Source organism: Solea senegalensis, linkage group LG11 (assembly GCF_019176455.1).
Source record: "Solea senegalensis isolate Sse05_10M linkage group LG11, IFAPA_SoseM_1, whole genome shotgun sequence".
Classification (NCBI taxonomy): domain Eukaryota; kingdom Metazoa; phylum Chordata; class Actinopteri; order Pleuronectiformes; family Soleidae; genus Solea; species Solea senegalensis.
The window spans coordinates 12,235,977-12,253,320 of NC_058031.1; the positions used below are offsets into that span (position 1 = coordinate 12,235,977).

The 17,344-nt window shown below is 39.3% G+C and overlaps 2 protein-coding genes across 5 annotated transcripts in view; both read left to right on the forward strand.

Annotated features, from left to right (window-relative positions):
* samd11 (sterile alpha motif domain containing 11) overlaps window positions 1-17,344 on the forward strand; it is a 1,171,052-nt gene that overhangs the window by 199,178 nt on the left and 954,530 nt on the right. The window lies entirely within an intron of this gene.
* Window positions 2,594-16,970, forward strand: LOC122777613. The gene is made up of 25 exons (XM_044038944.1): window positions 2,594-2,708; window positions 3,080-3,225; window positions 3,433-3,592; window positions 3,963-5,497; window positions 5,910-6,077; window positions 6,368-6,466; window positions 7,529-7,730; window positions 8,072-8,116; window positions 8,307-8,410; window positions 8,552-8,689; window positions 8,801-8,908; window positions 9,091-9,232; window positions 10,013-10,558; window positions 10,645-10,689; window positions 11,114-11,193; window positions 11,447-11,559; window positions 11,664-11,847; window positions 12,606-12,690; window positions 12,815-12,960; window positions 13,066-13,156; window positions 13,777-13,925; window positions 14,181-14,266; window positions 14,539-14,608; window positions 14,695-14,816; window positions 15,586-16,970. The coding sequence occupies exons 1-25, from the start codon at window positions 2,594-2,596 to the stop codon at window positions 15,842-15,844; spliced, it is 4,938 nt and encodes a 1,645-aa protein (XP_043894879.1). The 3' UTR covers window positions 15,845-16,970.

The window sequence follows — 17,344 nt, forward strand, 5'->3', positions numbered from 1 at the left end:
TCCAGATTAAAACGTCCCTGTTCACTTTCGTTTGCTTGAATGATGTATCAACGTTTAAATTACTATGCATAAAACATTGCTATAACTGGTGTAAAACAAATGTAAGCACTTATTAACATGTCGGCTAGCGGCTAATGGACGCTAGCACCGCTTAGCTTAGCGAGCTAGCCCATTGTAAATTGCTCATCGTGTGAAAAGTGGTCACGTTAGTTTTCTCTTTTGCTGTTTTCTAATACCACATCACTGGTACATACATGTAATTCGTCATATTTGTGGATCTCACTCGCAATCGCTTTATTTGACAACGGAGAAAGGCGGCGGCACCGCCAGCTGTGAGGGGGAGAGGGCGGGGGCGGGCGGTGCAGCTGACCCGGGAACTTGGGTGGGTTCAGAGCTTACACGGGTCTGGAGATGGTAAACAGTTTAAATACCCACGCGTGATGGACTGGAGTGAAGAGGGTGAGTTTAATCAACTGCGTTTGACCACTTTAGCAGCTTAATAACACAAACCCGCAGTTATCTTCAGCGCGAAGAAACTTAGCAACTTTTCGGTAACTTCCCACCGCGTTTTACGTAAAACCGCAACGTATGTTCGCGTACGGTTTACCGTGCGCAACGTACCTTCACCGGCAATTGTCTGAACTCGGCTATAGTTTCGTACATTGGTAAATGGGTAATCCTTATATTCAAGTAAATCGCGTATCTGGTCCATTAATGCTTAAAATAAGCGACATAATCTTATATCTGACTGTGATTTAATGTTTTATACGAGTGTGAAGGAATCAACGCCGTGTTTTTTTTATATAATTGCATTTTCTAACCTAACATTTAATAAAGACATCTTCAACTTGCTCTTTGGTTATGTTGTGTTGCTAGGATAATACATTGTCACGTTGCTTGCTCTTCCACCATTCAAACGTGCCATCATGGCTTCCCTTCCGGCCACTGTTGAAAGACTTGCTGTATTTGTAAACTGCTGATCTGCGCTCGGATCAAGTTGTGTTTGTCTCGCATAGCACCGGCACAAGATCGGATCCAGGATCAGTTGTCTCTGATTTGAAGAACTTCCCCCATCGATTGTAATTGGTCAGAATTTCGCCCGCTTAAATGCGATTGGTGCAGACATTGTTGCGTTCGCGTCTCCATTCACACACACAGGTAGACACACATGTATGGCAAACGGTTTTGATATTTAATCGACAGACAGGATATTTTTACAGCCGATATCTGCAACTTCATTTTTACTAGTCAAAACTTAAGTTACAGATATCTGTAATTCAGTTATTACTAGTCAGAATGGCGTCACTTTTGCCGTTCATGTGTATCTACAGATTTAGATATCTGTAATTCCAGTTTCAGATATCTACAAAGTCATTATAACTAGTCACAATTCAAGTTCTCTTTAGTATCCTCAATTGAAGATATCTACACTGTCCTTTTTAAATACTTGATTTAAGTTTCAGATAGTCAGAAGGAAGTTTTAGATATATACTTATGAATGGTAAAAGTTACATTATTTTGATTAGTAAAAACTGAGTTGCAGATACCGGACACTAGTTTTGACAAGTAAGAACAACAGATATCTACAACTACAATTCATACTAGTCACAATTAAATTACGACTAGTCAAAATGACATCACAGATATCTGTAATGCTTGCCATACAATGCTTGCTTGCACTTTTATCATTTACTGAAAAGGTGAGAAACAACATCTTAACGTGATTTATTTCATTATAGTTCCCTGTGAACTTTAATGTGATGTCATGGGCTGTTTCACAAAACTGAGACAGAAATAAGGTGGGGTTGTGCAGTTATCCTGGCTTAATTAAGCCAGCTGGATTCAGTTTCATGAAAGCAGTGGCACATAAAAGCCATGGAAATGTATTTTGTTCAGCTTGCCTGCTTCACAACAAATGTATATTTAGACTTAATGGATCCCAGTCTGTGACTTCTGTGTAACCCTGATCAGAAACTCATGGTAATTTAGAGACAAAATTCAATAGGCTATTAATCATTTTAAAGTATAACAATGTTTATTTATTTCAGTTAAGATCAGTGGTCACATGTCTACATAATACATTTAGTCAGTCTGTTGTTCGTTGCCACTCATTTACATCTTAAATGTTGCCTTCACCAGTTGTTGATGTCTTCTTGGTATAAAATATGCAGCACTGCCTAATGCATTTAAGCATTGAGAAATCTACCTCAAATCTACCTTTCTCTCCTAATCCCTGGATGGGCTATGTGAAACAGAGAAAGCCAGGATGAACAAACCTAACTAGGTCAAGCCTGAGTTTCTCAGTATTCCTGGGTTCCCTCACCCTGCTTTTGTGAAATAGTCCTCTTGAATTGTTAATTTTACATTGAAAGCAATGCAACACTTCCAGTTTTGTGATGCAAACTAGCATGACAAATCCTTTTAACAAAGGGGAAAGGAGGGCAGTACCATTTTTGTGCTAGATACTTTTATTTTTTCCCCCCTTAACTTTCAGTTTTAGGAATGCAACTTCAGATTCACTAATCAGTGTTTTGTTTACTCTATTTTAAAGATATATGTATTTGGTGTTTGTGCAGGATCACCCCGTTCAGAGATGGCAGTTAATGTGTTTCTGAGTGCTGGGAGTTCATATAACCGCTATGAGCTGCTGGCTTGGCTCAATGAAACTTTACAGACAGGATTCACTAAGGTGCAGCAGATATATACAGGTATGTCAACTATCTGAAACTAAAACTATCACTTTTTTTGTCAGTTTACAAAATACAATTGAAATTGTTCACTCTACAAAGTACAATTTGTATTTGTGAAAGCATTCTTACTGAATAGAATAACACAGGATTGCCAGTTTGCATTCCTGTCCGGGCCTTTCTGTGTGGCATTTGTATGTTCTTTTTGTGTCTTTTAATATGCTTTAATTTTCTCACATAGTTTTGTGACATAATATGAAACCCAGTTATTGCAGTGCCCGTATGATGTGACTTTTTCATACTTTCAAACTTTAATTAAGTACTGTCAAATGTGCCTGCTTGTGCCTGCCACCAGTTCCTCTCACGTTTGTGTGTTTATATCAATGTTTCAGGTGCAGCCTATTGCCAGCTGATGGACTGTTTATTTCCTGGGTCTCTGGAACTTTCCAGGGTCCGGTTTCAAAGTAGTAACACAGTGGATTTAATACACAATTATAGTTTACTGCAAGCTGCTTTCAGAAAAGTTGGCGTCGTCCGGGTGAGTGATGATTTTTATTTCTTGATAAAATATTTGTGTCACTCTGGGACAACTAACATTAGTTTTGATGTTTGTTATGCATCTGTAGAGTGTCCCATCTTTGTTGTTGAACCAAAAAGCTCATGGGTCCTTGTCCAAATGATTTCCTGTGTTAATTGTTCATGCCATTTTTTAAGAGGACTGTCTGTTTCTCTTTTGTCTCTCAAGTTCATCCCTATTGAGGCACTGATGAAGAAGAACCCAACAGTGTCTCTGACCTTCTTAAAGTGGTTCAAGCTGTTTTTTGATAAGAACTACAAAGGCAGGGAGTATCATGCACTGGAGGCCAGAGGAGGACAGAGTATGAGAATGGTTCCTGATGACTCAGGTGGGAGCTGTGTGTATGTACATATGGAGTGGAAATATTGGGATATTTCACAATTAAATTTGATTATGATTATGATTGCACATTACTACAGGATTATCAATGCATCACACTTTTTTCTATTATTTAGGAGTATTATGTAGGTTACAATTTGATTCAATAAAAATATTCTTGGCTAATTTTATTATTTTTTGTATGGAAAATTACCTCCCCTGTGCCAATGAACCCTTTGCCTCCATCAAGAAGGGTATTTGTAATCTGTGATGTTGTGAAATTGTCAGCAGGATTACACATATATAGTCTGAACCAATTTGCACTGAATTTGTTGGCAGGATGGGACACTATTCTTATTGTGTTTCTGTTTCCTGTACAGATGACCTTTCCTCTGAGACCCCACATCAGAAACTGGAGATTATTGTGAAGATGGATGGCAAAACAGCTGAAGAACAAAGGAAAGAGAAATCAAGGGAGATGTTGAACGGGATTTCTGAATTGATAGTGCTGATATCTGATGATGAGGATGATGTGATGGCCGTGACAATCGAGCCAAAACAAGACAAAATGGATGTCACAAATAATAAAGACTGTGAACAAGCAAAGGAGACAGTAGAGCAACCAGAAGCAGCAGTGGACAGGGGAAGGACTGCAAATTGTTTCTACAGCAGTGACACCTTGCTGCGCTTCATCAACAGATATTGTTCTGACAATGTGGACTCAAATTTGAGCACAAGTACTGACAGCAATATTTCTGGCCCTTCACTTTCTGCTTTCATGAGTACATTCCACCTGAAAGACATTGTCCAGGTCTGCTCAAACACACCATACTGCCTCTATCTGTACATGGGAGTGGACCTGGGTGAAGGACAGAGCACAAGCATTGTCCTGATTGGCTACTTTGACCAGAACCTTGGGAACAGTGCAGTGAGATTGCTGCACACTTTGCAGATGAGTGTCGACACAGCTGATTCGCAATCCTCGGCAGACAGCGACACTGAGAATGTCACAGCAGACTCTGATGCACACCTTCTTCTTGACATGCTGAAGACATGGGGTCTCGCTCTGTCCAACCTTGCTGTGTTTTATTGTGACGCCTCACACCGGGGGTTAAGCCAGAGGTTTATGTCACTGCTCCGGCCATACAACCCAAGCTTATTGTCACTCTGTGGCCTCCCTGGGATCGCAGGAAGAGCCTGCCAGGCCGCACTATCTGCCTCCTTCAAATGCGTGGTTGACCTTGTGAAAGACGTCCATCATCATTACACCACCTATGCCTCTGTGAATGACAGTCTAAAAGAGATATTTGCTGGCGCAGAGAATTATGACCCATCCCATCCTGTCTCATCACAGTGTCTTTTTATTATCCGCACTGTGCAGAAGATAGCAGTCAGTTGGAGGGATTTAGTGGAGTATTTCAAGTCACTGGGTGAAACCAAGGATGCTCACCACATTAGAACCCAGCTCATGGATTATAAAGTTAAACTGCGCTTCCTCTTTCTCTCCCAATCTTTGGAGCCCCTTCGAGCTATTCAAGAACTACAGCAGTTTGGCCGTGCGAGTGTTGCAGTGGATCTTCAACTGGCCTCCATACTGATTAAATCGTACGCAGCCAGCATCTTGAAGCCCTCAGTTGTTGAGAGCTTCCTCAGCAGACGACAGCTTCATTTCCTCCACAGTGATAAGGAGCTTCTCCCCAAAATCATGATCAATATAGGCTCCAGAGCTTGGGATTTATTGTGTGCCACTGCTGTTGTGGATCTGGGGGAACAGGAGAGGTGTGACTTCCGGGAGGACGTATTTGCTTTCTATAAAGCAGCACTACAGAGTATAGTGGAGAGTGTACCTGAGCAGCTTGGTGATGTGGAATTGAAGAACATTGTCACTGTGCTGAAACACCCAGAAAACATTCAGGTAAGAAGCTGTATGTCAGTTTTTTTAAGTGAGGAAGAATGCAGTCAGTTACAGTATTTTTGAGCCGGTGTTCAAAATGAATAAACTACAGTAAGCATGATGCAATAAAAATGTATCCTCATTAGAGCTAATCTGGATCCTCTTTCCAGATTAGAAAAAGTTCAGCTCACGACACACGTAAAAGGTGGTGATATATTTTGATACTTATGTTTCTGTGTGGATTTGATGGACAAAAATAGGAATGTATAATGTTTAGAACCTGAGAGGTGCTTGTTGTGTTCAATTGATTGCATTTTGCAATATATTAACATTTACGGGACACTAACTGTGTTCATTATTGTAACAATAAAAACATGTTTTTGTTTCCTAACTCTTTATGTTGCCTTTTATTATGTTTGTGTTTTCCTTCCAGGAGGACAGGTTGTCCAGACAAATGCTGTCACAGATGGGATATCAACTGGGTGTGTGTAATGCCAGTTCTAGTGAAACACACCAGCTGGGACATGACTTCTTCACGTCCAGGAAGACATTGAGGAGGGGACAGAGGATCACAACAGGAGATGGCCACGTCTGGACAAAGGTAATCTAAATGTGTAACTGTATTTATGCTGAGTGGAAAATCCTCTTTAGCCAAAGAGATAAGAGAAATTAATAAAATCCAAATCATTTTAATCTGTATGTAATTATGGTATTAGAGATACACCTAAAATAAAACAATATATACTTCATCTGTTAATAATTTATCTTTTTACTAATATTATAATAATTGAATAGTGTTTAAGGTAAACTAGTGCTAAGATAGCACCTCCTGTAGAGATGTTAAGTTTAATATTAAATTTCATTACAGGATTTTTCTTTTTCTCTCTACAGACATTGAAAAGCATGAGAGAGCACTCCACACTGCGCAGATTAATTCTGACCCTCCTGGCCCTGCCAGACTCTCTCAACAGGAAGCAGGTGTTTTCTATGGTGAGAGCTAGGCTACATCCATGCTACTACATCTGCATTCTGACACACATTTTGGGCTGTGCAACAGAAGTAATCTGCATCTTTCCTGCCTCTCCTGGAAAAGTGTATCATGGGACATTAAGGGCATGCAAGTGCCAGTTTGAACAGGAAGTTGTTGTCAGTTGGGCAGAGGGATTTAATTAGTCTGACATTGAGGGGAAATTTAAGACTTAAAGAAGAACTAAACAGGGAGTGAATGTGGTTAAGTGCATCATCATTTTCTCTTTGTCTTTGCCTGTTCAGACTAAAAAGCAAACCTGCAGGATTCAAACTAAAATTGAAGCAGCAGCATTTTCAAACTTCTACATTTTTGGGATTTTCTAAAACACTAGGGTACCATGGATGGCAGTTGTACTTGGAGCAGACGTGGATGTAGCACTAAAGTTATCCTCCATAGCTGGTGTGGCACTAGTGACAATCGTCGTAGCTGGCACTAAAAGTGTGCAGTTAAGGTCACCATGGCGTGTTTGAAACCCTGATCTGGTTTGTGTTTCTACTGCGGGGTGTGAAGGCTATGTCAACCATGTAAATGGCATGACATTATAGTTTGCAATTAAGTCAACAAAGAAGAAAAGTACACAGTAAAAGCTGCAGTGTGTCTAGCTCCACCCTATTGGTGCTGGACTACTGTGCTAGGTACCTCAACAGAAGGATGCCCAAAAAGTGGGATGGAATGATCAGTTATTTTGGTAATTGAACTGAATTGTACTAGTGGAAATGGGTGTTATGTGGACATGGATCAGTAGGAACACAGGAACAGATGTATCTGTGGCGTCAGGTGACTGAGACAGGGATAGTCTGAGGGAACCTTTTGGGCAGACATTGGGCAGTGGCTGCACGACTTGGTGGTGGAAATGTGACCAGATCCACTGCTTCTAAACGTGCTGCCACAAGGGACCAATTTGACCGAATGTGTGTAGCATTCTAATATTCTAAACTGTACTTTGTGTTGTGTGCACTACGTTTTGCATACTACCAGGCGATAAAGACATCTGGATGTGGGTTTGATTTTTTTGTCACAAGGTGGTCAAGGCTCAACCACAGATGTTGGCAGGAAAATCCCACTACCGAAGAACCAAAATTCCTGCCCGAGGCCAGATAAAAACAGAGGATGAGGGAAGTTCGTCTGAGGAAAGTTCTGGTTTTGTGAACAAACCAAGTCGAATTATTCCTTCCATAAACTCCACGAGTATGGAGGATTCGGAGTACACAGATAATTCCTCAGGTAACATGAGTTTGACAAACTGAAAGACGGAACTAGGACTGTATTTAGACACCTTTTCTATATCATAAACATAAACAGACAGGCTGTGAATTAAATTATAATTTGTTCAATAAACTGCTTGCACTATTGTTATCACAAAAGCTAGTGTTTCTTTAATCTCTGCTGATTATCATCAGAAATACAATAACACATGTCTTACATACAGCTCCTTTAATATTACCTTGTTAGTTGTCATTGTTTCTATATTTCTACATCATCTACATTTTATTTTATTTACCGTTATAACTCGCACACTATTTTTAATGTTGATAATGAGAATGAGTATGATTTTTCTTTTTCAGATGTGGTCGATGTTACCGAGTCCAGCAAACTAAAAAACCAACAGAGTAAGAATGTATAATATTGTTTCTAGTGTACTGAGTCTTGTATTGTCTTTCACTGTGAATAAAACAGTTTCAGCTTTTTTGATAGGAATTTTACATTTTAATTTAAGCTGCAATTCAGGATTTCCCTAAGGCTTCACATATTTTCCATATCACTTTATGTGCCAGTAGTTCATTGTTTACTGTTTTGTAGGTCAACAAAATCCACCGTCAGAGTTTGTTTACATTGTGGGCAGTGATGATGATGATGGCGACAATGACGCCATGGTTTCAACAAGCGAGCAGTGCAACTCAAAGGTATTTTTGGTAATGTGAAGTGAAAGATTAGTTCAAATCTACTCATTTGTTTACAAAATTTAATAAAGTGTGTTTATTAAATTAGGTAAAAGGTGTTTGTCAGAAAGAAAACATTGTGCATATACTGTTTGTGTTGTATAGAATGCGAAGGGGGATCTGGTCTGGGGTAAAGTGGAGGGCTTTTCTCTTTGGCCAGCTATCACCATGACCTCTGAGGGACAGACTCTACCTCCAGAGAAGACGATGGTAGAGTGGTACGGACAGAAAATGTTCTCTCAAGTGAGCCATCTCTTTTTTTATATAGTTTGAGTGTAGTTGTGGTTTGCTGAGTTACTGATCTATTCATATATGTTGTTCTATCCTCTCTTGATTTCTTGGCTTTGATTCCAGGTCGATTTGCAGACTCTGAAACCATATGCTTCCTTTGCCAAGTTCTTCTGTGCCAACTCTTTTGCCACCATCCACACCTATAAAGAAGCCATTTCCCTGTCACTGGAGGTTTGTGCATTCCTCTGTTTATTTTTATACTGTAACTGCATTGTAACAGTTTTGATATACAAAACCTAGGATATTTGATTTACTTTATATTATATTTGACCGCAGTTTCTACTCCTTTGCTTTTAAAATGATCAAAAAGCGTCCACCTGCTTATATATTTACAGTACGGTCTTGTCTTCCAGGAAGCTGCACTTCGGTGCAAGAAACAGTTTTCTGCGAGTCCAGGGGACAGAGATGAGCTCCTAAGGCAGATGTTGCACTGGGCTTTTGGAGGCTTTCTACCTACAGGATCAGACGGATTCAAAACAACAGCTCTCATAAATGGTATGAACATATAAGAGAATATAAAAGTTAGTAGAGTGAAAGTATAATACTGTTTATCTCACTTGGTATATCCTGTGAGAGATGTAGCTCCTTTAATAAATGTAAATTAATGTTCAGTGTGGAATTTCTCTTGCCCTCTGTAGACTCTCCCTCTCTCTCTCACACACACACACACACACACAATGCTCTTCAGCTTCGCCTGTTGTTTCTGTGGTACTTCAGTAAGTTGTGTGTTGTATATCTCTCTTTAAAAGTAGTTTTACTCGTCCAGGAAATTTGGAGCTGCATAGTTCCAGAACAGCAGCTGTAAGTGACAGGTACCAGGTACTGATTTTGGTTGGTGTTCTATTCTATCCAGTGGAGCCAACATTTTCAATATCGAACAATGAAAAATAATGATTGTGAAATCCTACTGAATGTTCAGTTTTATTTTTATCAGTCAGAATGTAAAATGTGTCACGCTGTCTGCAGCAAGGGAAAGCCTCCGGCGCCTAAAAAACAAAACACTGCTATACCAAGAGAGAGCGCGTCACACAGAGAGAGTCACGTGGAGATGATAGACTTTATCAGTATTGTGTGAACTCATTTGACAGTTGCAGACATTATTTTATTTTTAAAAGCTATGCCCTTCAGCTTTAAGGCAGTGGAGTTCAAATATTTACCCTGGAGCTTCAGTGCTGCTCTGTTCACAAGATCTGATACACAGCTGCATACTATTAATACAGTCTCACAAATGCATATGTAATGTGATGGTCTCATGTCTGATTGATGTCTGTCCAGGTGATGATAAAAGAAGCCACGCGCCAAAGGTGAAGAAGAAACTCTTCCTGAAAGCATCTTCTTCTCCACACTCCACCTCTGCGGGCTGTAAGAGCGATACGAGTGCTGAGATGAAAGACGTGACTGTCTCTTTAAAGAGAGAGTCGTGGGCCTCCTCAAAGAAGTCCTCCTTCAAAATAAGCAATGGAAAAACTGCTTTAGAAAGACTTGATCTTGGGGGGAAAGGTACCAAAGGAGGGATGAAGGAGAAGGTATCCAGAGGGGGATGTGCCTCTGCAAAACATGACAAGGAAAGATGGGAAGAGGAGAAAGATAGCTGGGGAGGAGGAGGGTGGGAGAAGTTGAAAAGAGGATGGGGTAGAGGGAGGGGTAGGGGAGGATGGAGAGGAGGTAAGGGACAAAGGAAGAAAAGCAGTCTACTTGATGGGTTTGATGACGACACATCACCAGACTTTGTGCCGTTCAAGAAGAAGAACTTTGTCAAAACTTTGAACAAAGTCAACCAGTCTACCAACGTCTATACCCAGCCGGACCAGAAAGTCAGAGGTACAAAACCAAAGGTTATCTTTTTCATCATATAATCGAGTTGTACTTTGAACAAATTAAGCATTAATTGGTTTCTTTGTTTGCAGAGGAGACCATTATTAGGATCAATGACATGAAACTGAACATTGAGGGTGAGTGCTCAGCTGTGTCAATTACAATCTTTTTCTTGTTAATCTATTAAAAGAAATGAATGTCTCTTATAAACATTCTTTAATTAATGGTTGTATTCACATATGCACAGTATTAAAGAAAATTCTCTTCATAGAAGCTGCTCTCTTTTGACTCAGTTATACTTGTTTTTTCCCTATATTCCCCTCTCTCCCACCTATGTTATGAATGCATTTGATGGTGATGGACAGTATTTATTGACAAACAGCCTAACCCTTATGAGCAGAAAGGACCACATCTTTGTGGATTAAGTTTTGTGGAATAAAGCTATTAAAAATACAGCGTTTTAAAACTAAAATATTTCACAGCTTTCCTTTTTACATGATCTTTGAATGTGTGTCATTTTTGTTTCTTACTTGCTTCTTGTTGTTTGTGTTGCCTTTGCAGATTTCTGTTTGTGTTGTGGCACTGAAGATATTGAGATATCTCACCCGCTGTTCAATGGCAGCCTCTGCTTAAAGTGTAAAGTAAGAAACAAGTAACGACTTGTATGACAATCAGCAGTGACAAACATTGATGGCATTGCAGTGTTCTGTAAATGTGGGTAAACTGTGGACACAGATATAATTAATGTTCACTGTTTGTTGGACTAGTTTTAAAAGAAAATCCCACATAAAACTCTGAATGTCACAGTTTTCCTTGAGGTGTTTACATTGCTGTTATTGTCCTATGCAGCTGTTTTAAAATGTCCCCTAACGTCTAGCTTTGATTTCCCGGTAGGATAACTTCACAGAAACTCTGTATCGCTACGATGAAGATGGATATCAGTCCTACTGTACCATCTGCTGCTATGGAATGGAGGTCATACTGTGTGGCAATGACAGCTGCTGCAGGTTGGTCTGATCATTTCTGTCTCTGCATTGGTAATTATAGAAACAGGGTAACTAGAAGAGTCCACATTTGTCTTAATTCCAGCACTTCTGTTTTCCATCTGCAGGTCTTACTGTAATGACTGTCTAAATATCCTCATCGGTCCAGGGACGTTTGATACACTGACACAGGTGGATCCGTGGATCTGCTTCCTGTGTCAGCCTCACAAAACCCATGGTGCTCTGATCCCCAGGGAAGACTGGAGCATCAGAGTTCAGGGATTGTTCCCCAACAACAGTGCCATGGCATTTGTGAGATTTGAATTATTTTCATTATATTGCAAATATCACACACACACACATCATATTTATTTCACAAAACAGTGCAAGGATAATTTCAGGATAATTTGAAGTCTATATTAAACTAAATAAGAAAAGACATTTGCTAGAGCAAATATATACACATATACACTTCCTGGTCAAAAAAAAGTTGCCATGTTTTTACAGTAGCCGTTTATTGTTGGTAGTCTTGGCAGTTGGTCAGGTCTAGGTTCAGCAACATTATGTGCCCAAAGAATGAGGTCAGCTGACTCCCTGAATATACTGAATGACCAGATTATTCCATCAATGGATTTTTTCTTCCCTGATGGCACGGGCATATTCTAAGATGACAATGCCACGATTCATCGGGCTCAAATTGTGATAGTGGTTCAGGGAGCATGAGACATCATTTTCACACATGGATTGGCCACCACAGAGTCTGAAAGAAAATCTTTGGGATGTGCTGGAGAAGGCTTTGCGCAGTGGTGCGACTCTCACATCATCAATACAAGATCTTGGTGAAAAATGAATGCAACACTGGACGGAAATAAATCTTATGACATTGCAGAAGCTTATCGTAATAAACAAAACAAACAAATTAGGCTATTAGAGTCTGTCACCCTTTTTTTGGCCAGGCATATATATATACATATATACACATATATACTGTATATATAAATATATATACGTGTATTCCATGATGTGGAAAAATTGAAGTACAGACTGACTGACCTTTTTTTCTTTTGCAGGAGCCACACCGAGTTTACCCGTCCATCCCTGCCAACCAGCGCAGACCACTTCGAGTTCTTTCACCGTTTGATGGCATAGCAACAGGTGAGTCGACACACCTGGATTCATTTCCGAGCATTTTAAAGGGGCTCCTGCGACAGCCTTATATTTATTTTCGACACATTTCTGAATACAATCCCACAGAATAAATGTGTTTGAATCTTTTCAGGCTACCTGGTGCTGAAGGATCTTGGCTTTAGGGTAGAGCAATACTTCGCCTCAGAAGTCTGCGATGACTCAATTGCTGTGGCGACCATTAACCACGATGCTAAAATAATCCAAGTTGGTGATGTGCGTGTCATTACCAAGGAACAGGTATTTTCACACACCAAACACACATTCTACGATTATGTTAATAATATAATTTTAAAAATATTCTTTGTTCAGCCATTTGAAGTATTTTGTTCTTTGTAAATCCAGATTGAAGAGTGGGGTCCGTTTGATTTGCTGATTGGTGGAAGCCCCTGTAATGACCTGTCCATTGTCAACCCTTTCAGAAAAGGCATCTATGGTAAGTTATTGTCGTACGTTTGTACTGCATTATCTTAAACATTTGAATATTTAAATTATTTATTTAATCTGCATCTGCACATCATATTATAGTACTAATACTAGTAAGTGAGCGTCTATACTGTGCAGCTAAAGAAAAAATAAAAAGAGACAAGGGACTCCTTGCATGAACATCAGCTGACCGAACTTTATTATTCTTCACATCATCACTTCCTTTCATCCTGGCCTTCAAAATAAGAGCCACTCGTTTCGGGTACAACAATTTTCTGTATAAACCTTTTGCACTTGGCAATAAAATAAAATAAAATTCCTCGGTTTTAATCTATAATATTTTTGTCTGTTTTTGTTTGTAATCTAATTTGTAATCCAGTTTCATTTTATTGTTTATTGTATATCAATACAAAAAAACCCCAAAAACTTTTGTATCTCTTAATGCATGATTTCCTAATATCATGCAGCCCTAATAGGAAATAGTCATTTTACACAGGCCTGAATTAATAACTGCTATACCCAGGCCTCAGCCTGCCACACAGGCCTAACACATGCCTGTACTCTGGGGGCTTTACGCAGCTGCTGTATACTGTATTTGTGTTTGAAACTGTTCTAAAAATCCCCCTGCAGAGGGCACCGGCAGGCTCTTCTTTGAGTATTACCGCATCCTTCAGTTGCTGAAGCCCAAAGAAGAAGACCCCAGGCCCTTCTTCTGGCTGTTTGAGAATGTCGTCTTCATGAACACACATGACAAAGTCAACATCTGCCGCTTCCTTGAGGTTTGTCTTGGTCAAATTCTGTTTGGTTTATGGAGGATCCTTCAAGCATTCTTCTCTCCCTTTTCCCCCCTCTGTCCCATGTTTTTTTTATTCTCCGTCCATTTCCATATCCTTCTGCTTTGCTGAATTCCTGCTGCCTTGCTACCTTTCCTGCTTCTTCCTTCCTCACTTACTTTTTTTTGTATTTTTTTTACAATCATGTTCTAAATGACTGGCAGAGAACTCACTCTAGCATTTTTACTAATTCTGTCCTAGTGCAACCCAGTTCTGGTGGATGCAGTTAAAGTGAGTCCAGCCCACCGAGCCCGTTACTTCTGGGGAAACATTCCAGGGATGAGCAGGTTAGAAATACAGTATCATCATGAATAATGTCCAATAAACTACTCAAAATGAATGGATGCATGCTATGTTTTTGATTGGAATATTATATTCCTGTAGCATCATCATTGGTAGTTGCAGTAGAATGTTTTAAAAATTAAAGTAAGGTAACATTTTATGTCACAAAATTGTTTCTTTTATTTTTTACTAATTTCTTGACAGTGTTAATCTGTTTTCTCTCTTGTGCGCTTTAGAAATGCCATGTGATGTAATTTTGTTCTGTATCTCCCATCAGGCCCATCATAGCCTCCCAGAGTGACAGGCTAACTCTCCAGGACTGTTTAGAGATTGGTAGACAAGCCCAGGTCAGTAAATGGTTCAGTTTCATTTATTTATTTTCATCTACCATCCTTCCATTTTGTTTAACTAATGGAGAGTATTTTTGTTTCAGGTTACAAAGGTGAGGACTATCACCACCAATCCAAACTCGCTGAAGCAGGGCAAATACGTGAATCAGCTTCCCGTCCTCCAGGACGGCAGAGAAGACAACCTGTGGATCACAGAGCTTGAAAAGTGAGCATAATGACACTGGCTCTTTGTGTGTGTGTTTCTGTGCATCATTACATTACATTACATGTCATTTAGCAGACGCTTTTATCCAAAGCAGTACAATCAGCCAGGGGTGGAATCGAACTTGCGACCATGATGTCTTTCACACACAGGGTACCGGTCTTAACCACTGAGCCACTCCACCCCTATCATCAACATTAAACAACATCCATGTCACTAACATTATCCACTTACTTGCGCACCATATCTCCATCTGACCTTTTTACATTTAAACCAGTATGACGGTAATTGGAAAAGTCATTGGCACCAGTCCCCAACAGAATTTTTGTGTTCTTCTCTCTCTCTACAGATGTAACACTTGCATGTTTTTGCTATGTTGCTGTTTGCACAGTGCATGCTGTCATATTTCCTCATAAATATCCATAAATATGTTACACTGTGTGTGTTTGCTGTTGCTTCTAAAATACTACGTTATGTGGAGAACTCAGCACTTTTGATTCTGGCCTCAAACATGAACTGATTACATTTATTGATTTTTTCCCCCCCTCAGACTCACAGATTTACTATTAAGATTTAAAATTAAATTCATTACATGCACATGTTATACAAGTCTGGACAAAAATAGTGTAGACTGAAACAACAGCTGTGGCTTAGCAGTAATTCTTATAACTAAATAAATGATGGATGCGTAAAATAAGACAAGCAGCTCAACAGCAGTCTATATTTCTTGGGTTTTAGCTAACATTATGCTGTCTTCTCCCTTTCTCACCAGGATATTTGGTTTCCCCAAACATTACACGGATGTGCGGAACATGAACCGACAGCAGAGGCAGAAAGTACTGGGGAAGGCCTGGAGTGTGCCGGTCGTTCGTCACCTCTTTGCTCCCCTGAAGGATTATTTTGCCTGTGAGCAGGTCTTGACAATGTCCACCACATCCAACATGTCCACTATGCCCAATTTGTCCACTTCGTCCACTCCCCATTCCTCCTTGTCCTGTCCTGCCTCCCCAGAACTACAGCAACTCAGATAGAGGGAGGTTGGTTATGTTTTATACAGTGTGTGTGTGTGTGTATGCCAGGATTTCTCCTCCCCGTGTTTTAAGAACTTGCCGGAGCATTAATGACCTCTACTATTTTCCAGCTCACAAACAAGCTTTTGTTGTTCACTGACACAGAGCCATTTTATCTTCTATACCCACAAGTCTCTTGCATTATGTCACACAAGTAGTATGTGTGTCAACCAGCCACTTTGGCCCCAAAGCCTCTTTTTGTCTTCGAGAAAACTGAGAAGGCAGATTGTGCTCCATCTTGTTCTTGGCTGAACACTTCAACTTCTTTATTATTATAGTTATTATAGTTATATTATAGTTTTGACTGTCACTTTTACTATTAGCTTGCAATCCGCAACACATCTGTCCTGAACGGTAATTTATAATTACTGTGAGATTCACTCACATTGAAAATTTGCTTTTAACACTTTCTTTGGTTGAAACTTGTGCACAAGCAGAGGAAACTAAGCTATCCATGTAAAGGATCAAAATTCATGGTGCAGCATGCAATGGCTTGTGGTGTTAACAGATTGTACTGTACATAATGTATGTCTATATGGGGCTTTTCATTTCATTTTTAAAACGTTTTTAAATGATCCGAAAGTGTATTTTTAGTGTGCTGCTACATTTGAGTGATTTTAATCATTTGGTTTGCCTTGTTTGATATTGTGTTGAAGACATAAGAACTGCACCGCTGAGTTGTTGTCATATTTAGATCATACTTGATGTGTCCTGGACAAATGCAGAACATTAAATATGTTTAATTCTTTTTAACTCTTTGCTGATTCAAAACTACCTATTACTTTTATTGTGATTATTTAGTTATTTAGTTATCTAACTAATTGTTCATGTGAAAAATTGTAAAGTTTTTAACATTGTTCATGCCTATTAATAATGATTCAGTGGTTTGTATTGATTGACTTTAGTGCTTTTTGCAAATGCCCTCATGATTCTAGGATGTTTTGGTACAAAACAGACATTAAATGATAAATAATAATAATCTGCATTGTGTATATGGCATATCTGTCTCTGTACAATCTGAGGATTATTCTTTTGTGAGCAAGTTAACTTAAATAATTCTTTTAATAATTGACAGCTGAGTTTTTGTTTACATTGCTGCCATTTTTATGGTTATTATTGTTATTTTTGAATTGTATTGACTTTTTATCTGACTAGTGTTCTGAATCCTTGAATATGTGTTAAATGTTAAGATGTCATTCTTTTTTGTGTCAATAACAATTTCAGACCATCAAGGCATATGTCTCAAACTGACTCTGGTATAGAATAATAATGTAATATTATGAACATCAGGGGCATCAGGGGTCCGCACAGTGTTTTTGCACATAATTGTATTTGAAAGTTGATGCTTGGAAGTATCCATCCCATCCATGATGTATGTGCTGCATTACAAACTGTTAATTGCTTGTTTTTTTTACCCATTTTGTCTGTTGACAATACAGTAGAAATAGGGAACCTTTGATG